Source organism: Hyaena hyaena, unplaced genomic scaffold, assembly GCF_003009895.1.
Source record: "Hyaena hyaena isolate Hyena2069 unplaced genomic scaffold, ASM300989v1 scaffold_5, whole genome shotgun sequence".
Taxonomy (NCBI): Eukaryota; Metazoa; Chordata; class Mammalia; order Carnivora; family Hyaenidae; genus Hyaena; species Hyaena hyaena.
Window position 1 is genome coordinate 6,041,413 of NW_024080637.1, and position 22,602 is coordinate 6,064,014.

Consider the following 22,602-nt stretch of genomic DNA (forward strand, 5'->3'; position numbering starts at 1 on the left):
ACCTGGGTTCCGGCCCGACCCGGGCTCCACCCCTCCACGACCAGCACCACCCCCGCCCGGCCCTCCCCTCAGCGGGCCTCAGCCCCGCCCCTCAGTGTTTGGGGTGGCGGATAAACCCAACGCCCCGCAGTGCTCCCTTATCACTTCTTTAGCTCGTTTGTCCAGCCAGTTAACACGTGTTCCCTAAGCTCCTTGTGTGTTCAGGCCTATTGCGGTCGCTGGGTATACAGTGGTGGGCAAAGCAGATAAAACCCCTGCTCTCCAGGCGTTGAGAGGGTAGTGAGGAGAGACAGCCGGTGAACGTAATTTATAAGAGGTTGTCAGGTGCTAGCAAGAGCTATCAGGGGAAAGTTCCAAACTGGGTGTACAGGCATCAAGCAAAGGAGGAGGCCTGGAGTGGCCAGGGCCTGTTGGGGGGTGGGGGCGCGGGGACAGCCCTCTCCATGGCGGGGACTGGCAGAGCCCAGCCCCAGCGAGTGGAGCTGGCGGGGAGGGGGTCCTGGAGCAGAATGAGAAGTAGGGTGAGTAAGTGAGGTGGGAGGGATGATGAGTAGTGATTCTGGCGACTTGGGTCTTCCTCAGCGTGCAGTGGAACCTTTTTTTTTTTAATTTTTAAAAAAATTTTGAGACAGAGAGAGACAGAATGAGCAAGGGAGGGTCAGAGAGAGAGGGAGATACAGAATCTGAAGACAGGCTCCACGTTCTGAGCTGTCAGCACATAGCCTGACGTAGGGCTCGAACCCACAAACTGTGAGATCATGGCCTGAGCCGAAGTTGGACGCTTAACCGACTGAGCCACCCAGGCGCCCCAGCGTTCAGTGGAACCTTATGGAGGGTTTTGAGAAAAGGGGCTATGTGATCAGACGTGCCTGTTCCTGAGGCGAACCACCTCCCCACTCACGCGATCTGGCATGGAAACAGGATCTCCAGGCGAGGCGTGCCTTCCTGCTGCCGCAGGGTTACCCAGCAGATGGCCAGCGCCGCCCTGCGGTGGCTGCTGCAGCCTCGGGAAGCCCACAGCCTGGAGATGGACAGGCAGCAGACCAAAAACCGGGGTCAGTCACAAGTCTGCACAGTGGAGGCCCGGAAGAGTGGGTGTTTCCTCGGGGGTTCGGCAAGGTTTCACAGAGGAGGCAATGCGGAGCTGAGCAGAGCAGAGATGAGGAGACAGACGAGCTCTGGAAGGGGGTTGAGCATCTTAGACAGCGGGAGCCCCTGGGCAGAGAGGCAGGGCGGTGTGTAAGAGCCTGGCCTGCCGGGCACCGCAAGAATCAGGGGGAAAGGCCAGCAAGGCGGATGGGGGCCGGAGGGCAGTCCGGCCTTTAACTTGCAGAGGATAATGAGCCAGCGATAGACCTGAGGACAGATTTGTCTTGGGGAGGCCTGGGTTGATGAAGGTGAAGGATTGATGGGAGGAGGCTGGGTTCAGAGCTGAGGTGCTGGTGAGAGACCAGGGAAGAGAAGGCATGGGAGGCGTGGCTGTGGGACGGGCAGGCTTGGGCGTGATCTGCTACGGGTGGGAGAGAGAGCAGGGCTCGGGCAGGCACGGAGGGCTGTGGCCCCCGGGGCCAGGCCTGCGGCTTTCCCCTTCCAGCTGCCCGCCAGTGCCCAGCAGAACACTTGGTCCAAGTGCCTCCTCCCCGCCAACTCGGCACCTCCTTTCCCCCCTTCATCCTCCAGCGGGCTCCCTAATGGGCCCCCTTCTGATTCTCCTCCTCACTATCTTTTCTCTTCTAGGGTACAGAACCTGCGGATCCTTTGGCTTCCCTTTTTATTTGATTCCTATAAAACTCTGTGAGGCAAGAATCCATTTTAAAGGTGATGTTGGGGGAGGCTCAGAAAAGGAAGTGATTGCCGAGCGCTCTCTGACTTGAGACTACTTGGGGGGCGCTGGCCAGTCACTGAGCTCGTCAGCCTCTGTTGTGCTGAGAAGCCACCCAGACCGGAATGTGGCAGCTGTCATTTGCCAAGGCCAGCCCAGACCTGGGTTCCAGCAATGTCTTTGGGTGGAAAGGGCTCAGACATGGGAGTTGGGAGACCTTCGAGACCCACACTTCTTTTCTCTTGTGTGACCTTGGACAAGCCCCACTCACCTTGGAGTCCTGTCGTCTGTAGAGTGAGGGCAGTGAAGCCAGCCTGACCTTCGCCATAACTCCACATGGCTACCGCAACACTCCAAGGAGGCCATGCTTGTGAACATTCTTGGCAATGGAAGACGTGATGCACAAGGACCACCCCCATTTCCCACTCTCTCTTAGCCCCAGAATCCTGATGGCCTTGGCCTACCATTTATTGGCAGAGGATTGTGTGGTCAACTTCCTGGGTTCCTCATCCCAGCAGGAGCTTACATGTACTCTACACTCTCGCCCTGGGGAATCTCACCTCAGCCCTGTCTGCGAGGAATCCCCAACGCACTTCCATCCCAGGTCCTTATGCCAAGGTCGCCACTGTGCAGCCAGCCACCTGGAAGACGTCCCTACTATCACGACACCAAGCCTCTCAAGCTCACCACCTCCAGCCTCAACTCCTCTCTCCACGAAGGTGCCTCTGATCCTAACGGGTCAACCAGTGCGGGGGACACCACTGACCCAGTCATCCGCCCAGAAAGGCAGGCACCACCCTCAGCGCCTTGCTCTCCCTCCCCCTCCTCCATTCTGTCAACCACCAGGTTTTGAAAACTCCCCTCCCTCTCTCTCCCCGGGGTCCAGTCTTCTTTCTCCGTCCTGCCCTGCTGTTCAGGCTTCCATTCCTCCCCCCCAACCCGGAGCCTCCAGCAGAGTCTCCCTGCCCATGCTCCTGGTCACCACCCCTCTTTCCTTCCGCCACAGCGTGAGCTTTCTTCCCCTCCCTTTTATCATTCATTCCCTTTTAGGCCCAGAGCCTTCCTCCTTACTCCCTCCCACTGGCCTGTGTTTTAATGTGTATTTTCAGCTTGTAAGTATTCTTGCAAACTGTGGCTTCTTTTGTGCATACATTTTTAATGTACTCTTTCCCTCAGCACTAGGTTTGAGGTCCCATCCAAGGTGCTACAGGTACCCCCACTGCCTGTGAAGTGCTACGTGGGACTCCCCGGCGCCCATTCACCCACGAGGATGGGTACCCAGCCCTCCTCCTCTCCCAGGCACCACAAATAACGCGCTGCAATGGACCTCATAACAGCTCTTTTTATGGATCTCTGGGGAGAGCTCCAAGATGTGTGCCCATGCGTGGAACTGCCGGGTCATGGCATGCCTGAACTCCGTATGAATGAATCATGACGGATTCGTGTCCCAGACGTCTGCTCCCATCCCCCCTCCCACCAGCAATGCCTGCGGGGTTCCTGTATCCTCCAGAGGAAGGAGCTTTCTAAAGCCGACATCTGCCCACATCTCTCCCCTGCTTAACACCGCACCATGCCTTCCCGCTGCTCCCTTAACCCAGCCTCCAAGGCCATGGTGAGCTGGCCCTGGCCCTGATCTACACACACACACACACACACACACATGCATGCACACACACTCTAGGATCCACTGAAGCTGCGTATCAGCAGTTGGTCCTCAGTCCCATGTGCCCTGCTCTCCTCCATTCATGCCCACCACGTATCCTCATTCCAAACCCCCTAGTGGGGGGTCTTGCCCCTGACACCCCTACTCCCAGCTGGCCTAGGTACATCCTCTGGGCTTCACAAGCTCCCATGAGCTCCTTCATCACAGCACCGCCCTGGTGGGCACGGATGTCTTTACATGTCTCTGATACTTCCATTAGACCAAAGTTTCTCAACCCCAGCACTTTTAACCATTTGGGATGGATAATTCTTCACTGGGGGCTGTGCTGTGCTTAGCAGCATCTTTGGGCTCTACCCACTAGATGACAACAGTATCCCCTTCCACAAGTTGTAACAATCAAAAGTGCCTCCAGATATTGTGAAATAGTCCCTGCATGTCAAAAATCACCCTGTTGAGAACCACTGCATCAGACTATGAGTTACCAGGGTTGGGGACTGGGCTTTGCTCTCCTTCAACACCCAGAACAGGCCTGGCCCAGGTTAGGTGCTCAGTAAATGTTAGACAAATGATAGACAACCGACCTCTGGGCAATGACCTGAGGGTGGGACTCAGAGGTCAGGGTTCCAGGAAGTGCATGAGGTCATGGGGTAGGGGCGTCTGTCCCTTTCCTTCCCCTAAAGCCACCCCAATCATCTTTTATGGTTCTTCTAACCACTCTATGGGAGAGGGGACACTGAGGCACAAAGTGGACTTTTTCTGTGGCCTTGAGGAAGGCACTTCACCTCGGCTTCTCCACCTATAAAGTGTGGACGAAGTAGCCCTTGTGCATCTGTAAATGTTGCCTGAGTCCACAACGAAGGCCACACTCATCTCACAGATGTGCCGCATGGAGCAATGGCTGCCCCGGGGCGTGGGGCGTCTCTCGTGAGGAAACAGTCAGGGGGAGAGGTAAGCCATGTGGCGTTTATCATGAGCATGGCCGTGGCCGCCCCTGGGGAGGGCTGGGGGCTCAGGCACATCGCTGCTTCAAGTTCATCTTCCAGGAGCCCAGGGCCTGCATGATCCAGGAGCGGCGCTGGTGGGAAGTGGGCAGGTTCTCACAGCTAGGGCTCCAGCGGTGCGTGGTGGCTGGGTCGCACACCCATGAGTCCCCGTGTGGCAGCGGCCAGGAGTTCCGCCAGCAGCTGGCCAGGATGTGGTCCTGGGCCTGGGCCGCGTAGATGCATACTGATGCTTCTGGGTCGTGTCTCAGGTTTTCCAGAGCTGGGTCGTGGGGAGGGAAAGGCCGCTCATTAAGGCCAGGGCCCCCCGCAAAGGTCCCACAGCAGATCCTCCCTTCTCACTGCCGTGTCTTGGCGCAGGCATTCTGTTTGGCATCCCTTCATCTCCTCTTCCTCCCAGCCCTTCAAACTGTTTCTGCCTTTTGAAGCCTAAGTTAAAACCTCATCAATTTCTCCAGTTACAAAACTAATCTGCCCCCATGAAGAGTCCGGACCACTTGCTCTGTACTAAATACTTTGGGGCTTGTTTTCTAGCCTGGGTTCCTAGATTGTAACCTCCCCTAGGGTGGGGCTGTGCGTTCTGTGTCTCGGTGACCCAGGGTACTTAACATTGCTCACCAGGGATGAAGACTAGCACAGCTGGACTGAGCCAATGCCCCCTGCGTTGGGACCTATCCCTTCTGTTTTCTGTCACCCACTGCGAGCCCACTCATCCTCTCATTGGCCCCTGAGATCTCAAAGACGCAGGGCAGGACTTACCCTCTTTAACTTCATTCAGCTGGTCTTCTGTCATTATGCTCTCCATGCAGGGGACCAGCGACCCTTGAGTGTAAGCCGAGAGGTGAGTGCATCCACCTCCCGACTCCGACCCCTGCCCCCAGACCAGACCTCCTGAGAGAAGCTCTCCCACCCTCCTTGAGACCCACGAATGAGGACATAAAGAGACTTCACTTTGACCCTGGGACAGATTCCCCAAGTGGAGTCCTAGGAGACATGGTGGGCCCAGAGGACAGAGATGGCACCAGGACAGGGACAGGATCTGGGCCAGAGCTGACTCTGACAGTGCGGCCCTCAGTGGCCCCTGCCCGGGCTGGCCCTTAGTGTCCTCGTCTGAGACTCGGGGAGGATGCTGCCTCAGCTGGCCCCTTTCCCGGGGAGTTTGAGCAGCAATAGTGGTAAGACACTGAGCGCCTTGCACACCTTTCCGGCAGGTGTTCGGTGGGGCCCTGGAGGGAATGAGACTCCGCTCCTCGGCCACGTGGGTCAGGCCTCCCCCGCTCCCAGCCTGCACGCCTGGGTCCCAGAGTGCCTGCAGGTCCTTGACTGGGTCAGGCCGTACCTCTCACCTCTCCTTAGGCCCATCCCGCGTCTCTCTGCCTGGCTCATTCCTATTCATCGTTGAATGTTCAGCTCAACATGGTTACTTCTCCAGGAAACCTTCCTGACCCCGCGCCCAGGTTTGGTTAGGTGTCTCTCTGGGTTTCCAGAGCATCTGAGTTTCTCTCATCTGTATATACTCGGATGTATTTTGTGACTTATATCTCCTGCCAGACCAGGGGTCTCAAGCTTAGACCCACTCGGGGTGGGGAAGTGGGAAGGGCAGTCTCTGAGGATCTTAAATCACACGTGCCATTGTACGCACACGTGCGTTTTTCTAGGGGAAAGTGTTCATAGCTTGTTTCAGGGTTTCACAAACCCACAGGAGGTTAGGAACGCCTGCATCAGGCCAGAGATTGCCTGTGGCAGACGCGGCCTTGACTCCACTTTGGTTCCCCGGCACAGAGAACACCCCCAAGGCTGTTGAACACCATCACTATTAGATGTGGCTAATTCAAAGCAAGATTTAGGGATGTGGGCATCTAGGAAATAATGGTGCTCTGGGTGAGAAGCCTCTTCTGGGCAGGCCCCCACATTCTGAGGGATGCCCCCAGTCCCGGGCATTGCTCCTTTGTCCCTGCGCGGGTCAGGTTCACGGCACAACCCCGACCCCTGCCATCCACATCACTTCCAGAAGGTTCTCTGTTTCTCTAGACTAAGCAGGTGCCTGATGCAGAGTGGAGCATCAAGCAACATTTGCTAAATGAGCCAGTGAATGGGTGCATGGGCGACTGACTAATGCAAACCACAAGTGAATTGGGGGAAAGAACTAAAAGAAATGTTGCAAAGTGAGGGCTGGGAACATCATCCTCTCCAAGCTCCTGTGCACCTGGTGAAGGCGTGTGTGGATATTTGAGGGAGAGGAGGGGAGTTGCTGGGAGGAGACATTTCCACCTGCCATCGGAAGGGTCTGGGGTGGGGTGGGGATTCCAAATGAGGTGAATCTAGTTGTTTTGGGGAAATGTGGAGTGAGCTGATGTTGAGGGAGCACCTTGAGTAGCCAGTCTTCACATTATTAAAAAGTATTCTCATCTAATCTGTAAAACCGGAGCTAACCCCCATTTTGTGGGCGAGGAAACCGAGGCTCAGTGGGCATAGAGGACTCAGCTGGGGTCACCCAGAAAGGGGATCATGGAGCTGAGATTCTACTTCACACTTTCTATGGCCCAGCTTGGCCCCTCTCACCACAGTCAATGGTAGGCTCCTGCTGGGCCTGGGGGACGGAGGGGGGAAAGAGCAGTTCCACTGTGCAGTTGCCAAGGTTGTGAACTGCACAAGGACTCCAGGCTGGATCCACCCTGTGGCCCACTTTCCAAGCAGGGATCTAAAGGAAGGAAGACCTTTCTAATTTGCACCACGACTGTCTGCTGGCCAAGCCTCGCACACAAAGGGAGGCATTTCCCAGGTGCCCGGAGGGCCGGCAGCCTCCTTCCAAGGGGGGCGGGGAAGCAAAATACAGGGCAGGCAGAGCCCCAGGTGCAAATCTAGTTCTACCAGGTTACCTATGAACATGACTGAGGCCTTCCGGAGGGAGGCCCGGGAATTCTTGGCATACTCCAGGCTCTGGCTGAGGAACGTGGGGGCGCTGTCTCGGTGGGTCGTCACCTGGGACAAAGAGAAAGCCCAAGAGTGCTGGGGTCTCAGAGGCACTAATTACCCATCCACCCCTCCCAAAGCTAGGGATGGTGACCCTGCCGGGCAGCCAAGCCCTGGCCCCTTGCCTCCTAAACTTCTCTGCCACCATCCTGGCCTCTGCCTGAGACCCCCAGAGGCCAGGCTGCATCTGTTCTCAGCAGATTGCGACAATCGTTTCCATGGTCTTCCTGCCTTGGGTGTATCCTCTTCTAATTCACCCCCTGCTACAGCTCAAAGGAAAGTTCTAAAGATCAAAGTCAGTCTAGTGAGAATGGACACGGCGTGCAAGGGAGACGATAGATAAAGAGATAGGTTTGTTCAGGGTGAAGGATTCAAGTTACAGAGCAGTGAGGAATAAATTGGAGAGTTGAATTGTACAAATAAAATGTGATCATAAGAAAAAAAATAAATAAATAAATTGGAGAGTTGGGAAGGTCTTAGAGCCAGACAGGAATAAGCCATACCTATGCATTAGAAAATAGGAAGCCAACATCTATTCTTGATAGAGCAATGACAAAGCAACGTTTTGGGCAAAATAATCTGACAGTGGTGTTCAGGATGAGTTCGATCAAGTAGAAACTAGGGGGCAAGCATCTTGCTAAGAGGCTATTGAGAGATGAAGAAAAATCTAATATGATTACTCTCCTATTGACAATCTGCTCTGGGCCTGGCATCAAAGCCTTCACAATCATGCCCCTCAGCCTCAGTTTCCACCACTGCCCCCACCTGCTGTGTGCACTGTGCTTCAGTGCCAGAATGTGGCCTCACTATCCCCAGATCTGTGCCTGGTCCTAGCAAGTGCTCCTGATTGGAATGCCCTTCCCTCTCCTCTTCATCTGATGAATCTTTCTCATCTCTTGAAGCTCATCGCAGAAGCCACTTCCTCCCTGAAGCCTTTCACGACCCTCAGACAGAGCTGCTCTCGCCACTTGTCATGTGTCTGGGACCTATGACAGTGTGCAATGATTACTCATATCTACGTCCCCCACTGGGTCCAGATTTCCCTCAAGAGAAGGGGCCAGCTCTCTCGGCTCAGAGACCTCAGCACCCTGGACAAAGGTTGGTGTGGCCTAGATCCCAGGAAGTGTTGGATGAATGAATGAATGAATGAATGAATGAATGAAAGGGTTACTGGTCCTTTCTTAAAGCTAAGGCTAGAAGTTGACCTTCACATCAGCAAACCTGTTGATGCTGTAAGAGCAAAAACAGAATCTCGAGGTACCCGGGTGACTCAGTTTGCTGAGCATCTGCCTCTTGATTTCAGCTTGGGTCATGATCCCAGGGTTGTGGGATGGAGCCCTGCTTTCAGGCTCTGTGCTAGGCATGGAGCCTGCTAAAGATTCTCTCTGTCCCTCTCTGTCTCTGCCCTTCCCCTCCCAAATTAGATACATAAGTAAATCTACAAACAAAACAAAACAGAATCCAGAGGGGTCTAACACAGAGGTCACAAGCTGGCCGCCATAAGCCACAAGTCGCTGGCAGAGCAGTGGCCAGCACAGCGCTTTAAATGAGCCAATTGATTGCTAACTAATGTCTTATAAAAATCTGGGTTTCTAGCTTTTCTAGTGAAACTGGAGGACCTGGCAAGAAGCCAGAGCACCCACTGGTGCTTTGAACAGCTCCCGGGCCCTCCAGGTTGCCGCCAGCCCCCACCGCTCCTGCTCACGATCATTCTCTGCCCGGGCACTGGTCGCGGTAGGTATCTGAACTAGCGCCCTGGCCAGACACCTCCTCCAGACCTCCTTCTTCCTCTGGTAAGTGATGGTAATAATAGTAGACACTGCATCGCAGAGGCTTTGAGCAGGATCAATAATGGTGGTGCCCAGCCCTTGTCGTAGTCCCAGGAGCAGTCTGTTACTCCGCATGGTTTCTCTAGATTGGCATGGAGGGTGCTGGCCTGCCCTGCCCAGACTGGTGTGAAGGATCTATTGCCCCAGCACTGCCTCCACTGAAGGGAACTGCTGGCCCAAGGTCATGTCCCTTCCCAGGGTGGCTGGCATCTGGTAACAAATGGGCACAGGGGTGTAAAACCCTGGCCCCTGGCCCCAGCTTGGGGAATCTCCCTGCAGTGTTGGCTGAGATCTCCCCCAAAGCTACACTCCAGCTTGACCCCTCCTCCTGCCCCCGCCCTCCCTTCCGCAGGAGTTGATCCCAAGGGCGCACCCGAATAAACCTCCCGCGTGCTAATCTCTGTCTCAGAGTCTGAGTCCTGGGGAGCCTGGCCTGTGACAAGGGGGGAGGTAGATGGGACCAGATGGCAAAGCTTCCCAAATGTTGTGCAGCAGGACAGGGCTGCATCCCGCAGGGCGCGTGTACCGCGTGTTCCTGGCCTGCTCCTACCTCAGGACGCCCTCAGCTGTTACCTAGAAAGGGGGTTCTGTGGTTAAATAAGTTTGGGAAGGGGTGCCTGGCAGGCTCAGTCAGTAGAGCATCTGACTCTTGATCTCAGGGTTGTGAGTTCAAGCTCCATGTGGGGCATGGAACCTACTTAAAATAAATAACTAAATATCTCAGGGAAACCATGGCTCCCACCACCATGAAAAACCTCAGCACAGAACATTCCAGAGCCTTTAATAACCTGATGGCATGGCAGCCCTCCAAGAGGAAGAGGAAGAGCAAGTGGAAGAGGCAGTGGTTCCCCCAACTTATTCACCTTAGAACCTCTTTTCTCCCCTCGGCGGTGTTTCTTGTCGGAATGGGTGTCACAGAGAATACACCCTGGCAATTGCTGATGCAGAAAAGGGAGCCAATGAAGCTCTTGAAGCAGGGGTATAATACAGACAGACTCATGTTTGAACCAGACTGCTCTGGGGGCCCAAGTAGGGATGGGATCGGGAGAGAAAAGATTCAAGACCGAAAGAGCCAGGCGACGGCTGGACCCACAGCCCAGCTGGGAGACATCCATGTCTTGAACTAAGGGCAAGGACAGTGGGGGTGGGGAGGGAAAAAAATGGCGATATTTAGGATATTAAAGGTCGATCCACTGTGGAAGGCAACAGACATGGAGTCGAGGATAATTCTAGGTTTCTACTCTGGGGATCGAGAGGGACAGAGCAGAACTGAAGTGGGAAGCAGGCCATGAGCTCAGGAGAGGCATGCTGAGCTTGAAGTGTCTGTGGTTCACCAGGGAGGTGTCTAGTAAGCCACCGGGGAGGGGCGCTAGAAGTGAGAAGCCAGAAATGCAGATGCACGTTCAGAAGCCAAAACGTGTGGGCCGTGGTGGAACTGGGAGTCAGGATGCTGGTGCGAAAAGAAGGGAGAGAAGAGGAAAGAATTGCCCCCTCCAGCATGCTCGTCTGAAAACCACGTAGCCTTGAAAGCACTCACAAGGTACTTGCAGATTTTGGCCACCGTCTGCTGCTGGCTGTCCCAGGACTTCCGGCTATATGCTCTCTTTGGCAATTCCCACGCCATGAAGCAAGAACAGTGGAACAGGGTCTTCACACATTTCTGGGGACCAAGAGGAAGACAATGCCAGCGCTGGGGGAATTCTAGGACAGCCAGAACATAGCTCAGAAAAAGTTTTGTGAAACGGACTTTTGGAAAATCAAATCCTATTTGAAACGCATGGTGCACGAGGTGCCTGGGTGGCTCAGCCATTTAAGCATCCAACTTTGGCTCAGGTCACGATCTCACGGTGTGTGGGTTCGAGCCCCGCATCTGTGTTGACCGCTCAGAGCCTAGAGCCCGGCTTGGATTTTGTGTCTCCCTCTCTCTCTTCCCCTCCCTCATTTATGCTCTCTCTCTTAAAAATAAACAAACTTTAAAGTGGTTTTTAAATAAATAAAAGAACGTAGAAAAACACTTTGAAATGCACAGTGCGGTGGTTCGTTTTGAGGACGAATTCTACCATGGTGCCTTTGGGAAATGGGCTGGTCCATGACAGACGGTTAGTGATTCTGGCTTGGTTTCCGGCCACAGGGCCCTGTGCCTACGCACACTCACCTGGCTCACCTTGGCGTTGCCCTCTTGCATGGTCAGCAGCAGGGGCACCAAGGTGCTGATCAGCTGCTCCTCTATGGCTGGGGTGTGGGGCGACCGCAGCCTCTGGACCACCTTGCCGTACAGGTTGATGCAGGAGGAACGCACCTCCTCTCGAAACTGGGGCAGATCCGGAGGCTCAGGCTGGCTCCCTCCTCCAAGAGGCTCCCTGGGCCTCAGCCCCACGTGAAGGCATCGGCCTTCCTTCCCCTCACTCTAGGGGGCGCTCCAGGCACAAGAGGCCCGCAGACGGAAGAAAAGCGGAGGCCACCTGGGGGGTGCTGATCCGGGTCCAGCACCCCCTCACTGGAGCTTAGGTCCAGAGTTCTGCCCTCTCTCCCCAGCCAGGGCCCCCCACTAACCTAAAGGGTGCCTTAGTGCCAAGTGGAAAAACGTCCCCTTCTGCGGGAACCAATCAAAAAATGTGTCCCCTCTAGGTGGGCCAGTTGCAACCAGGCAAATGTCTGGGGGGACTTGATTACAAAAGCGCTCTGTCCGTGAGAACCCATTAGAGAAGCGACTTTCTCCGTGCAAACCACTTACAATCAGCGGGCCAGCTGGAACGAGGCGCCCCGCCCCCTGGGCTGACTCCGCTCGGCCCTGCCCCAGCGGGCCACTGGCAGCTGTTACAGCCCCCAGAGTGGTAGAGAGCCCCCCAGCCCTCTCCCCCTCCGCCCCCGGGGGACCCCTTACATCACTGAAGTGCGGGAGCAGGACCTGCAGCGTCTCCACGTAGACAGAGCTGTCGGCCAGCTTCCGGCCCCGCCTCTTGAAGATGGTCTTGAGGCTGTGGACGGCCTCCACCACCAGCAGCCCGTCCATGCTCCTCAGGCCCTTCACCATCGAGGGCAGGAGGGCCTGGACCTTGGCAGTCTGTGGGGAGGACCACCTCGGATGGGGGCTCCTACCTGGGCTGACAGGTGAGAGCCCCAGCCTCTGAGCCACTGAGATAAACTTGGTGGAGCAAGTAACCCCTCCAGGTTTTTGGTTATGCCATGCTGCCTGCCTGGAATGCCCTCCCTCAAACTCTCACTATCCCCAAAGTCTTCTGCATCCTCGCTGACTCCTTCCTGGATACCTCAGGCCCTTTGATGTCACCGCCTTGTTGGCACTGCATTGTTAGTTAGCTTTTTTTTTTCTTTTTTAATATTTTTATTTATTTCTAGGAGAGAGAGAGAGAGAGAGAGAGAGACAGCATGAACAGGGGAGGGTCAGAGAGAGAGGGAGTCACAGACTGAAACAGGCTCCAGGCTCTGAGCTGGCAGTCAGCACAAGGCCGACGCAGGGCCCGAACCCACGAACCGCGAGATCATGACCTAAGCAAAAGTCGGACGCTTACCCGACTAAGCCACCCAGGCGCCCCTAGTTAGCTTTGAGTCTACATTCTGTCCCCTCAGTCTTCTAGACCATGAGCTGTAACAGGGCCGGGTAGAGGAAAACAAAGCACTTTTTAAAATGCCAAGATGGGGGCGCCTGGGTGGCTCAGTCGGCTGAGCATCTGACTTCTGGTCATGATCTCCTGGTTGGTGAGTTTGAGCCCCGCATGGGGCTCTGTGTTGACAGCTCAGAGCCTGGAGCCTGCTTTGGATTCTGTGTCTCCCTCTCTCTCTGCCCCTCCCACGCTCATGTGTGCACACTGTCTCTCTCCCCCAAAATAAATAAACATTTTATAAAAACGCTAAGATGCACCAACAATCTGGGACTCAGTTTCCTAATTTGTAAAATAGGAATAATTACTGCCAGCCCCAATCCCTCCTATACACAGGGCCTTCAGGGTCATTGAAAAATCTGGATTAGAAACTACTTCCGGGGCCCCTGGGTGGCTCAGTTGGTTAAGCATCCGACTCTTGAGTTCAGCTCTGGTCATGATCTCTAAGTTCAAGAAATCGAGCCCTCCATCAGGCTCTGTGCTGACAGTGAGGAACCTGCTCAGGGTTCTGTCTCTCCCTCTCGCTCTGCCCCCCACCTACTCATATGCCCTTGCTCTCAAAAATTAATAAACATTTTTTTAAAAAAGAAACTATTTCAAAAAGAATGAAGTGTACAGGGAATTTTTAAAAGCTATCGATCCACTTTACAGATGGGGCAACTGAGGCAGGGACATAAATGGGTTCCAGCATCCAAGCGTCCGTGATGGCCAAACTCCATTCTTCCTTGAGCTTGGGGCCTGGCTGGCCGAGCTCTCCCCTGACCCCTGCTCACCTTCTCAGTCCTGTGGGCCAGGATGATCAGGCCTCGGATGGACAGCACCTTCATGATCGGGTCCTGGTGGTTCAGGCCTTCAGCCATCCGCCCCAGAGAGTACTCCTCGGGGATCCGCCGCACTTGCTCCATCTGGAGGAGCTGCGGGAGTGACGGTGGTTACTCCCTGGGCCAAGGGGCAGGGCAGCCCCCCGTCTCCCCACGCACTGGAGTACACACTGGATGACCAGGGGTGGAGCGTGGGACGTGAACAATTGCTATCTGGTCAGCGCCGTCCAAAGCAAGCTACATGTGTCAGTTTAAATTTTCTAGGAGCCACATTAAAAAGGCGAAGAAGAAAGTGACGATGTTAATTTTAGTAATATATCTTATTCGACCCAATATATCCAAAGTATTATCATTTTGACATGTAATCAATATAAAAATTATTGATATATTTTAGTCTCTAAAATTTTTTTGGAACCAGGTCAGAAACATGGTATGAATTTTAAACTTACAATGCGTTTCGATTCAGACAGACACATTTCAGGGGCTGCCTCAGCCCCACGTGGCTGGTGGCTATCGTATTAGACAGTGCCAGTCTAGTTAGTACCAGCCAATGGCTCCTGTCCCCACCCAGCTGTCAGTGTTGGTGACGCTAAACTCTGTCCTCTCTGCCTGGCTTCCCTCTGCCCACTGTCCTCAGTGAGTCCCCCTGCTCAGGATTTTAACTGCTCTCCTTAGGCATAGAACACTCCAGGCACCATCTCTAGCCTGCGGCGCTATCCAGAGCTTCTGACTTGGAAAACCAACAGTTTGCCAGACCTCAGCATCCAGTGTCCATCAACACCTCATGGCCAGGCTGAACACGTCACTCTCCGGCTAAGAGCTGCCATGCCCCCCGCTGACTTTCACCAGCGGGCCCTGCTTGTTCTGGGGTCTCATTCACGCCATGCCCATCCTATAGCTCACACTCTCACCACCAACCAGCTAAGCTAGCTAAGCTGCCCATTGCCTGTGGAATGGCCCAGGCTGTTTGGTCCTTTCTGGGCTGGCAGGATGCCTTCTGCGAGCGTACCCACTTCCGCTCCAGCCCTTACTCACCTTGCACGTCTCCACCTAAAACTTGGCTAGCCCTTGAATCCATGTTTGACAATGTGCTCAGGTCGCGTCTGGGTAGATTGCCCCCTTCTCTGGGCCCCTGAACAGGGAAACCCTAGTGCCCGTGTCTATGTATGCATCTGTCTCCTGCACCCCTCTGCCCTCTGGGGCTTCCTTGAGAACACAGACTGAGAGCTTCTCCTTGGGTCCCTGTTACCTAGCACAAGCTCTGGGGTAGAGTATGTGCATAAGGAGCACTTGCAGTGCATGAGTTCATGTCCAACATGAAGTTCAGTTCTTCTCCTCCTTAGAACTACCCTTCCTCCTATGTTCCCATTGCTGCCTTTAGCACCCCCCCCCCATTCTCCATTCCTAAGCCGGGCATCGCCCTCATCTCCTTCCTCTCTCCACCACCCTCCCACCTACAGCAGTTCAGTCTTCAGTTCCTGCCTGGTCATCCTCAAGAACACTTCTCCCATCCGTTCCCTGGCCTTACCTACTGAGACTATTGAGACCCTGTGTCTGGATGATGAGAAGAGAGAGCTGGGGACAGAGGCGGGGCAGTGGACCAGAGCGGGAGGAGGCGAGAACGGAGGGGCTCCACCCACCACCCGGCCTCCACCCATCCATGCAACTGATGCTCAGGCCTGCTCTGTACCAGGCTCAGGGCTACACACTAGAGACGCAGAGGAGAGTATTGATGATGATGATGATGATGATGATAGCAGCAATATAGCTGACTCCTAGGTGCAAGCACTATTCTCAGAGCTTCACGTGAACTCATTTAATCCCCAGCAAAATCCTATGAGGTGGGCAACTTATTATCCCCATACTATAAGTGAGGAAACTGAGGCACAGGCGGGTCCTGGGACTTGCCAAGGTCACAGAGCTCCTCTGAGTTCACCTGCCATTGGGAGAAGCAAGCACACACATAGACAGTCACAGCATAGGTGGCTGGGGAAGCTGGGGAGGGACACATGAGCTACGTCAAGGTGCCACAGTGCACATGGTGGGCATGGCTCTGGCCAAGAGCAGCCACCTCTTCTGGGGAGGAGAAGGCCTGGGCTGAGGACATTGCCCCGGAGAGGAGGGCTGCTGCTCAGTGCTCCAGGGGAATGTTAAGGAAAGGGTAAGCCTAGCACCCCTGACCTTGTGGTGGACATGGGAGCATCCCCTGAGGTCTGGCAGGGTGTGACCCCCACCACATCCCCCAAGAACCACAAGTGGCAGCCACGAACAGACTTAGAGACGAGTGGCTGGCCAGAAAGGAGGAGCCAGTCGGACAAATCTCATCGGAATCCTCCGGACTCTTTGAGCTGTGTGACCTTGAAGCACGCACCCACCTCACCTAAATGTGAGCCCCCAGGTCCTTATTTGCGGTGCTGCTGTGCAGGTCTTTGGGCGACGCGTGAAAGAGGTCAGCACAGCACTGGGAACACCTCGGTCCTCCAGAAACAGCACCTGACCTTTCCCTCACCGGCTGCATGAGGGAAATTTGACTAGAACCCGGCAGAGCTGGGGCTCAACCGTAGGACTCCTGGCCGTAAGACCCAGGCTTGTTCTGTCGGTGCCTAGAGGGCCAGGCCAAGTGTTCATTTGTCCACCTGGCAAACTTCACTCACCCGTCAAAGCCCAGCTCAGATGGCACCTCCTCCAGGAAGCCTTCCTTAACTTTTCAAGCAGAAAGTGGACCTCCTGCCTCTGAACCCCACTGTACAGATCCTGATGATAGCACAGGCCCCAGCATGACAACCAGCAGGTCACAAGAGGCGGGAAGAGTGGCAGTAAGAGAGTGGACCTTTTACAAGTATCTGTCGACAGATGAGTGGACAAAGGGTATGTACATATAAGGGGGTATTATTCAGCCTTAAAAAAGAATGAGATTCTGAGCCGTGTTAACAACATGGATGAACCTCGAAGACATAAGTTTGAGTGAAATAAACCAGACACAGAGGACAAGTATTATATGATTCCACTTATGTGAAACGTACAATGGCAAGTGCATAGCACAAAGCAGGATGCTGGTTGCCAGGAGCCGGGGAGACAGAATGAGGGGGGGGTCATGTTTAATGAACATAGTTTCAGTTTGGGACAGAAGCTGCACTTGGGAAGGGTGATGACAGTTCTGCGGAAGGTGCTGAGGGCTGCACAAGAATGTGACTGCACCTAATGCCCTGGTATGTACATTAAACACGGCTAAAAGGGTAACTTTTATGTATATTTTATCACAATTTTTTTAAACTAAAGAGAAGAATGAAGGAAGGGAGGGAGAGAGCGGGTTTGTGTTTGGGTCTGAATCCTGGATCTGCCACTCACGAGCTGTGTGGCCTTGGAAAATTTACTTAAATCTGTGCCTCAGTTTCCCCCTCTAAAATGGGGGATGAAAATCCTGCACCAGAGGATTGTCATGAGGATTAAATATATGTGTAAAACACTAAGAACATGCCTGGAAGATATTAAGTGCTCAATAAATGTTAACTATTAAAAAAAGAAAGAAAGAAAACCATCTATCCTTTAATTAATTAATGTCAGCTATAATTGTTGGTGGGTGTCCTCTTCTGGGTCTGACCCTAACCAACCTGCTGATTCATCTCCCCCTAGTGCCCGCCACACATTCAATTCAGCTTAGATGTCACTTCCTCCAGGAAGTCCTCCCTGATCCTCCCCCCTACCACCACCTCAAGTCTCCTTTCTCCCACCACAGCCTAGATGGCCCCCATCATAGCACGGGTCACTCCATGGCACGCCATGTTATAATTACGGTGACCTCTGGCTTCCCTACCGTGCTGAAAAATCCTTGAGGGCTAGGCAGAGTCAATTTCATATTTGTACCTCCAACCTCATGGCTCTAGTCCGGTGCTGGGCACATGGCACTGCCCAGCAAAGGTTGGGGGTTGCCCGGGCATGAGGGGGGTCTGGGGAGAGTAGAATGGGGTGAAGGGGTGGAAAGAAGAGGACCAGAGGGAAACCCTATGAGGTCTTCGTATTCTAGAGCAATCATGCTCATGAAACTCCCGGTTGTTAAGTACTGTTTGCACAGGAGAGAAATGACTGGTGATGTGAATGGAGCTCTGTGCCCCCAGAGGCCGGGGAGGAGCCTCGCCTCGTGCCCACTGCCCCTAGGTACCTCCACGAAGAAGGCGGTGGCAGTGATCTTGTGCTTCTCGTCGCCTCGCTCCAGGAGCGGGATGAGCAGGTAGAGGATGCGGCAGAGCTCCTGGCAGGAGTAATGCACCATGGCCCTGGGGGTGAGGGGGGGCGAGCAGTCCCCTGAGGCTCTCCAGCCCGGGAGGCCTGCTGGGGGGGGGGGGTGTCTGGCCCTGACACTCCAAACCCTGGGCAAGTCAGGATTCCACCCCCCACAACACACAGGATCTCAGAGGCCACCTAGTTTAACTGCTTTGTTTTACAGAGGGGGAAACCAAGGCCCAGAGTGGGAAAGCTTGCCCAAGGCCACAGAGCACACAGCCCTTTGCACGATGCCTACAGCACAGGAGGTGCTCCATAAATGCAACTGTATCCCAAGAGCCCCGGGGACCGCACCATCCTGGGCTCTCAGGGTGCAGGCTTAAAGAACAGACCTTTGTTGTAGCAGCCACATGACTGAAATCGAGGGGCCCCTTCCCAGCCCCAGGAGAGGCTGTGCATGGTTGCCAGGGAAGATCCCTGGGCTGGGCCAGGAGATCATCTCCCAGCATTGCCACCCCCTAGCTGTGTGACCTTTGATGCATAACTGTCCCTCTGCACCGTGGCATCCCGCTGTGCAAAGTGTGCACTGATAATCCCTGCCCACTGGTCAGCATAATGATAGTGCCAGCTAACCTGTGTTGCATTCTTGCCGTATACCAGGGGCTGTTCAGAGTACTTTACTTAACCCTCATCCTGGACCCTGTAGATGGGTCCTATTACTTCCACACTGCTGATGGGCAAACTGAGACACGGAGAGGGGAAGGAACTTGCCCTGGGACACACAGCGGGGAGGGAGGGAGCTGGGATTCAGACGCAGGCAGACTGACTCCAGGGCCCCGCTCTGAACCACTGGCCATCCCACCAGTTCTGTATGAGTGTGGGCACCGAAGTCCCGAGGCCGTGAAAAGCGCACTAAGTGCTCCGCAACTGCCGGGCGCTGGCACGGCCGCAGATGGCCTCCGCGGAGGCTGCGCAATTTTCCCTGTGTGCACTAGGCTCAGAATCAGGTGAGGGACCGAGGGCAGGGACTCGCCCAGACAGGGATGCGAAGCCACGTGTGTGCAAAGATGCTGGGGTCTCTGCCTCCCTGCACCCCCTGCCCCAGGCAGCCCCGGACTCACCTTGCCAGCAGGGACACTCCGCGGTGGTGGTTCTCAGCCTGTCCCATGAGCTCCCAGCCACCCTGGTCCTCAAGGAAGGTGGCTTCGTACGAGCAGCCCACCCTCAGCAGCAGGGTTTTTACCACTTTGACCACCCAGCTGCCAAGACAAGGGGGCTGAGATCTCCCACACCCGCCCCCGCCCCCACAGGCTGGGCCTCCCGCCCTCTGCCTCTCCCACCATCAGCTCCCATCTGGCCAGACCCGCTTCTCCCAGTCATGCCGACTGATGGCAGTCATTGGTGTGTACCCACAAGGAGAGGCTTTTTAAACATTATTATTAGCTCTGAGAAAGAGAGTAAACAGAAGCAAAATTCCCTTCCTTTCAGAAATGCTGCTTTATCTTCCCTTTTCTCCTGAGCCTCTTCCCTGGAGGGAGAGGTGGGGGCCGGGCCCCCCCAGCTGCCCCCAGGGTCCTGCCTCACCCATCCCCTCCCCTTCGCGCCCATGACCCGGCAGCGGCCTGCAGGACAGTCCTCTGCTCACCCGTCCAGTCGCTGTGCCGCCAAGGCCTTCACCAGCTCAGGGCACGTAAGGAGTCGTTCCCCAACCTGGATGCGCTGGAGAGGCCCCCCACCCCCGGACACAGTGCCACCTCATTGCCCGTCGGGCCTCTCTACTCTTCCACCGTTTCCTCCATCAGGCTCCACATTTTAACAAAAAATGGCGCCACCCTCTTCCTTCCTCCCCACTCCGCTCCAGGAGCCCCAAAAAAGGTCTGTAACAAGGTGGAGGCGACTCTGCTAAGAGGAAGTCCGTGGATGGTGGCGCGGCCCCTTTGTCTCCCCCAAACGCCCACTCTACAATCTTCACCTCCCTAGAAGGTTCTCAGCTTCTCCCAGCAAAGCGGAGCAAGAGTGGCCCTGACCCTGCAGTGGGGCGGGGGAGCCAACCACCGACACGGAGCTGCGACAAAGTGCGGGGCTGCCGCAGGGCGCCACGTGGACTTCACCAGCGGACACGCCTCCTCCAGCTCAGGGAGGCCACACTCTGTCACTGGACAGGCAGTTGAGAGCTCCTCCACCATGTGCTCTTCTTCCCCCTCCTCCAGCGCCTCCCCTACTTTCCTGTGATTTTGTCTGGCCCGGAGCCCACGGGCTTTCTGAGTGGGGGGGTGCCAGCCTCACGAGTACAGGGGAGTCAGGATCGGTACCCCACCCTGGCAGGTGGTGTCACGCTGCGATGCATTCCTATTTGTCCTTATGACACACCTGCGGGGCAGGAATACTTGCCCCAGACTGTCAAGAGGTTGAAGTAGTTTGCCCACCGTACAAAGCCCAAGTGATGGAACCAGCACTCAAATCCAGGATGCTCTAACTTCAAGCCCAGCAACTCAACCGCTCTCCCTGGTCCCTCAACGTGTACCTCTCATTACACACGACAGAAACCAAAAAGGAAAGACTGATGGGGGGCTCAGTAAGGGTCAGCATCCAACTCTTGACTTCCACTCAGGTCATGATCTCACAGTTCATGAGATGGAGCCCTGTGTCGGGCTTGGCACTGACAGCATGGAGTCTGCTTGGGATTCTTTCTCTCCCTCTCTCTCTCTCTGCTACCCCTCAACCCTTCTCAAAATAAATAGATAAACATTAGGGAGCCTGGGTGGCTCAGTCTGTTAAGCATCTAACTTCAGCTCACATCATGAGCTCATAGTTCGTGAGTGCAAGCCCTGCTTTCAGGTAAGCCCCACTTCTCTTTCTCTCTCTCTCTTCCTCTTTCTCTCTCTCTCTCTGCCCCTCATTCACTTGCATCCTTTCTAGCTCTCAAAAAAAAATTTTTTTTTTAATTTCTGGGAGAGAGAGAGAGAGAGACAGCATGAGCAGGGGAGGGTCAGAGAGAGAGGGAGTGACAGACTCTGAAACAGGCTCCAGGCTCTGAGCTGGCAGTCAGCACAGAGCCCGACGCGGGGCTCGAACCCACGAACTGCGAGATCATGACCTAAGCGAAAGTCGGGCGCTTAACCGACTAAGCCACCCGGCGCCCCTCAAAAAAAATTTTTTTATAAATATAAAAAAAAGTGATAAACTCAACTACACACAAATGTAAACCTTCAGAATGGCAAACAACCAAGAAATAGTTGCAGGTCAAGTGACAAACTGAATACAAGTGACAAGGACTTAGTGTCCTTAGTATATAAAATGCTCTTACAAGAAAAATCCCCGGCAGTCCTATATAAAATTGTGTGAACACCACTCACAGAAGAGGAGACACAATGGCATTTCTCCCTCAACCTCATTCACAATAAGAGGAATGCAAATGAAAATCACAGCCCTTCCTCCAACTTTCAGATAGGCAGAGATAAAAACACCTGTTCCATTGTGCCAGCAAAGGCGTGGGAGACCGTCACTCTCCCACACTAGTGGACCTAGTGCGTTCTGCGGGGGGCCGTTTGGCAAACTGGGGGCCGCAGGGGGTGCTCCCATCTCCCCCTTCATCACTCACTGCCCGAGGACACTTTCCACCGGGTAGCCCTGTTCCAGCTCGAGATTTACAGGCAGAGACCCTTGGACAAGCCCATTCTGCCTGCAGGAATTCGTCCTATGTGTATAGTCACAAGTGTGCCTGAAGATGTGCACCCTAGCTCACCACAGCACTGTGTGTTAAGTGCAAAGGGCTGCAACGTACCTAAGTCAAGAGGATCCTGGTTGAATTATGGTACATTGAAATTGCACTCACAGGGATATTATGCAGCGGTTAAAAATAATGAGGCTCTAGGGGCGCCTGGGTGGCTCAGTCGGTTAAGCATCCGACTTTGGCTCAGGTCATGATCTCACAGCTCGTGGGATCGAGCCCCGCATCGGGCTCTGTGCTGACAGCCAGCTCAGAGCCTGGAGCCTGTTTCAGATTCTGTGTCTCCCTCTCTTTCTGACCCTCCCCTGCTCATGCTCTCTCTCTCTCCCTCTCTCAGAAATAAATAAAACACTAAAAAAAAAAAAAATGAGGCTCTAGATGTATGGTCGCCAAGATATAGAAGATACTCAAAGCAACAATGTCTAACTGTAAAGTATGCTACTGTTGGTATAAAAATAGAAATGTAAATGTGTGCTTATGAAAGGACCTGGTTTTCCTGGGAAGGGTCACTGGGTAAGGAGAGGAAAGGAGACTCACTTTCAATGTCTTTTGAGATTTTTACCCATGGGCATATATTACCTATACCGGTTAATAATTAAAAATAAGATGGTGGGGGTTCCTGAGGGGCTCAGTCGGTTAAGCATCTGACATCGGCTCCGTTCATGATCTTTTGGATCATGAGTTCAAGCCCCGCATCGGGCTCTCTGCTGTCAGCCCAGAGCCTGCTTGGGATCCTCTGTCCCCATTTCTCTCTGCCCCTCCCCTACTTGCACGTGGGCTTGCTCTATCAAAAATAAATAAACATTTTTAAAAGTACTAGATTGGGGCGCCTGGGTGGCTCAGTTGGTTAAGCGTCGACTTCAGCTCAGGTCATGATCTTATGGTTCATGGGTTCGAGCCCCGCGTCGGGCTCCGTGCTGAA

General features: G+C 54.4%; 1 protein-coding gene across 2 annotated transcripts in view; it reads right to left on the reverse strand.

Annotated features, from left to right (window-relative positions):
* Positions 1 to 4,428: 4,428 nt before the first annotated feature.
* The window catches only part of MROH7 (maestro heat like repeat family member 7), a 60,377-nt gene continuing 42,203 nt past the window's right edge, over positions 4,429 to 22,602 (reverse strand). For both annotated transcript variants that reach the window (XM_039239214.1, XM_039239208.1), the window contains 9 exons: positions 19,072 to 19,209; positions 17,889 to 18,003; positions 13,682 to 13,822; positions 12,173 to 12,352; positions 11,444 to 11,599; positions 10,826 to 10,948; positions 7,366 to 7,468; positions 5,246 to 5,308; positions 4,429 to 4,748 (listed from right to left, as the gene is read on the reverse strand). In XM_039239214.1, the coding sequence (XP_039095145.1) occupies positions 4,495 to 4,748; positions 5,246 to 5,308; positions 7,366 to 7,468; positions 10,826 to 10,948; positions 11,444 to 11,599; positions 12,173 to 12,352; positions 13,682 to 13,822; positions 17,889 to 18,003; positions 19,072 to 19,209 (1,273 nt within the window). In that variant the 3' untranslated portion in view covers positions 4,429 to 4,494. The remainder of the gene's footprint in view (positions 4,749 to 5,245; positions 5,309 to 7,365; positions 7,469 to 10,825; positions 10,949 to 11,443; positions 11,600 to 12,172; positions 12,353 to 13,681; positions 13,823 to 17,888; positions 18,004 to 19,071; positions 19,210 to 22,602) is intronic.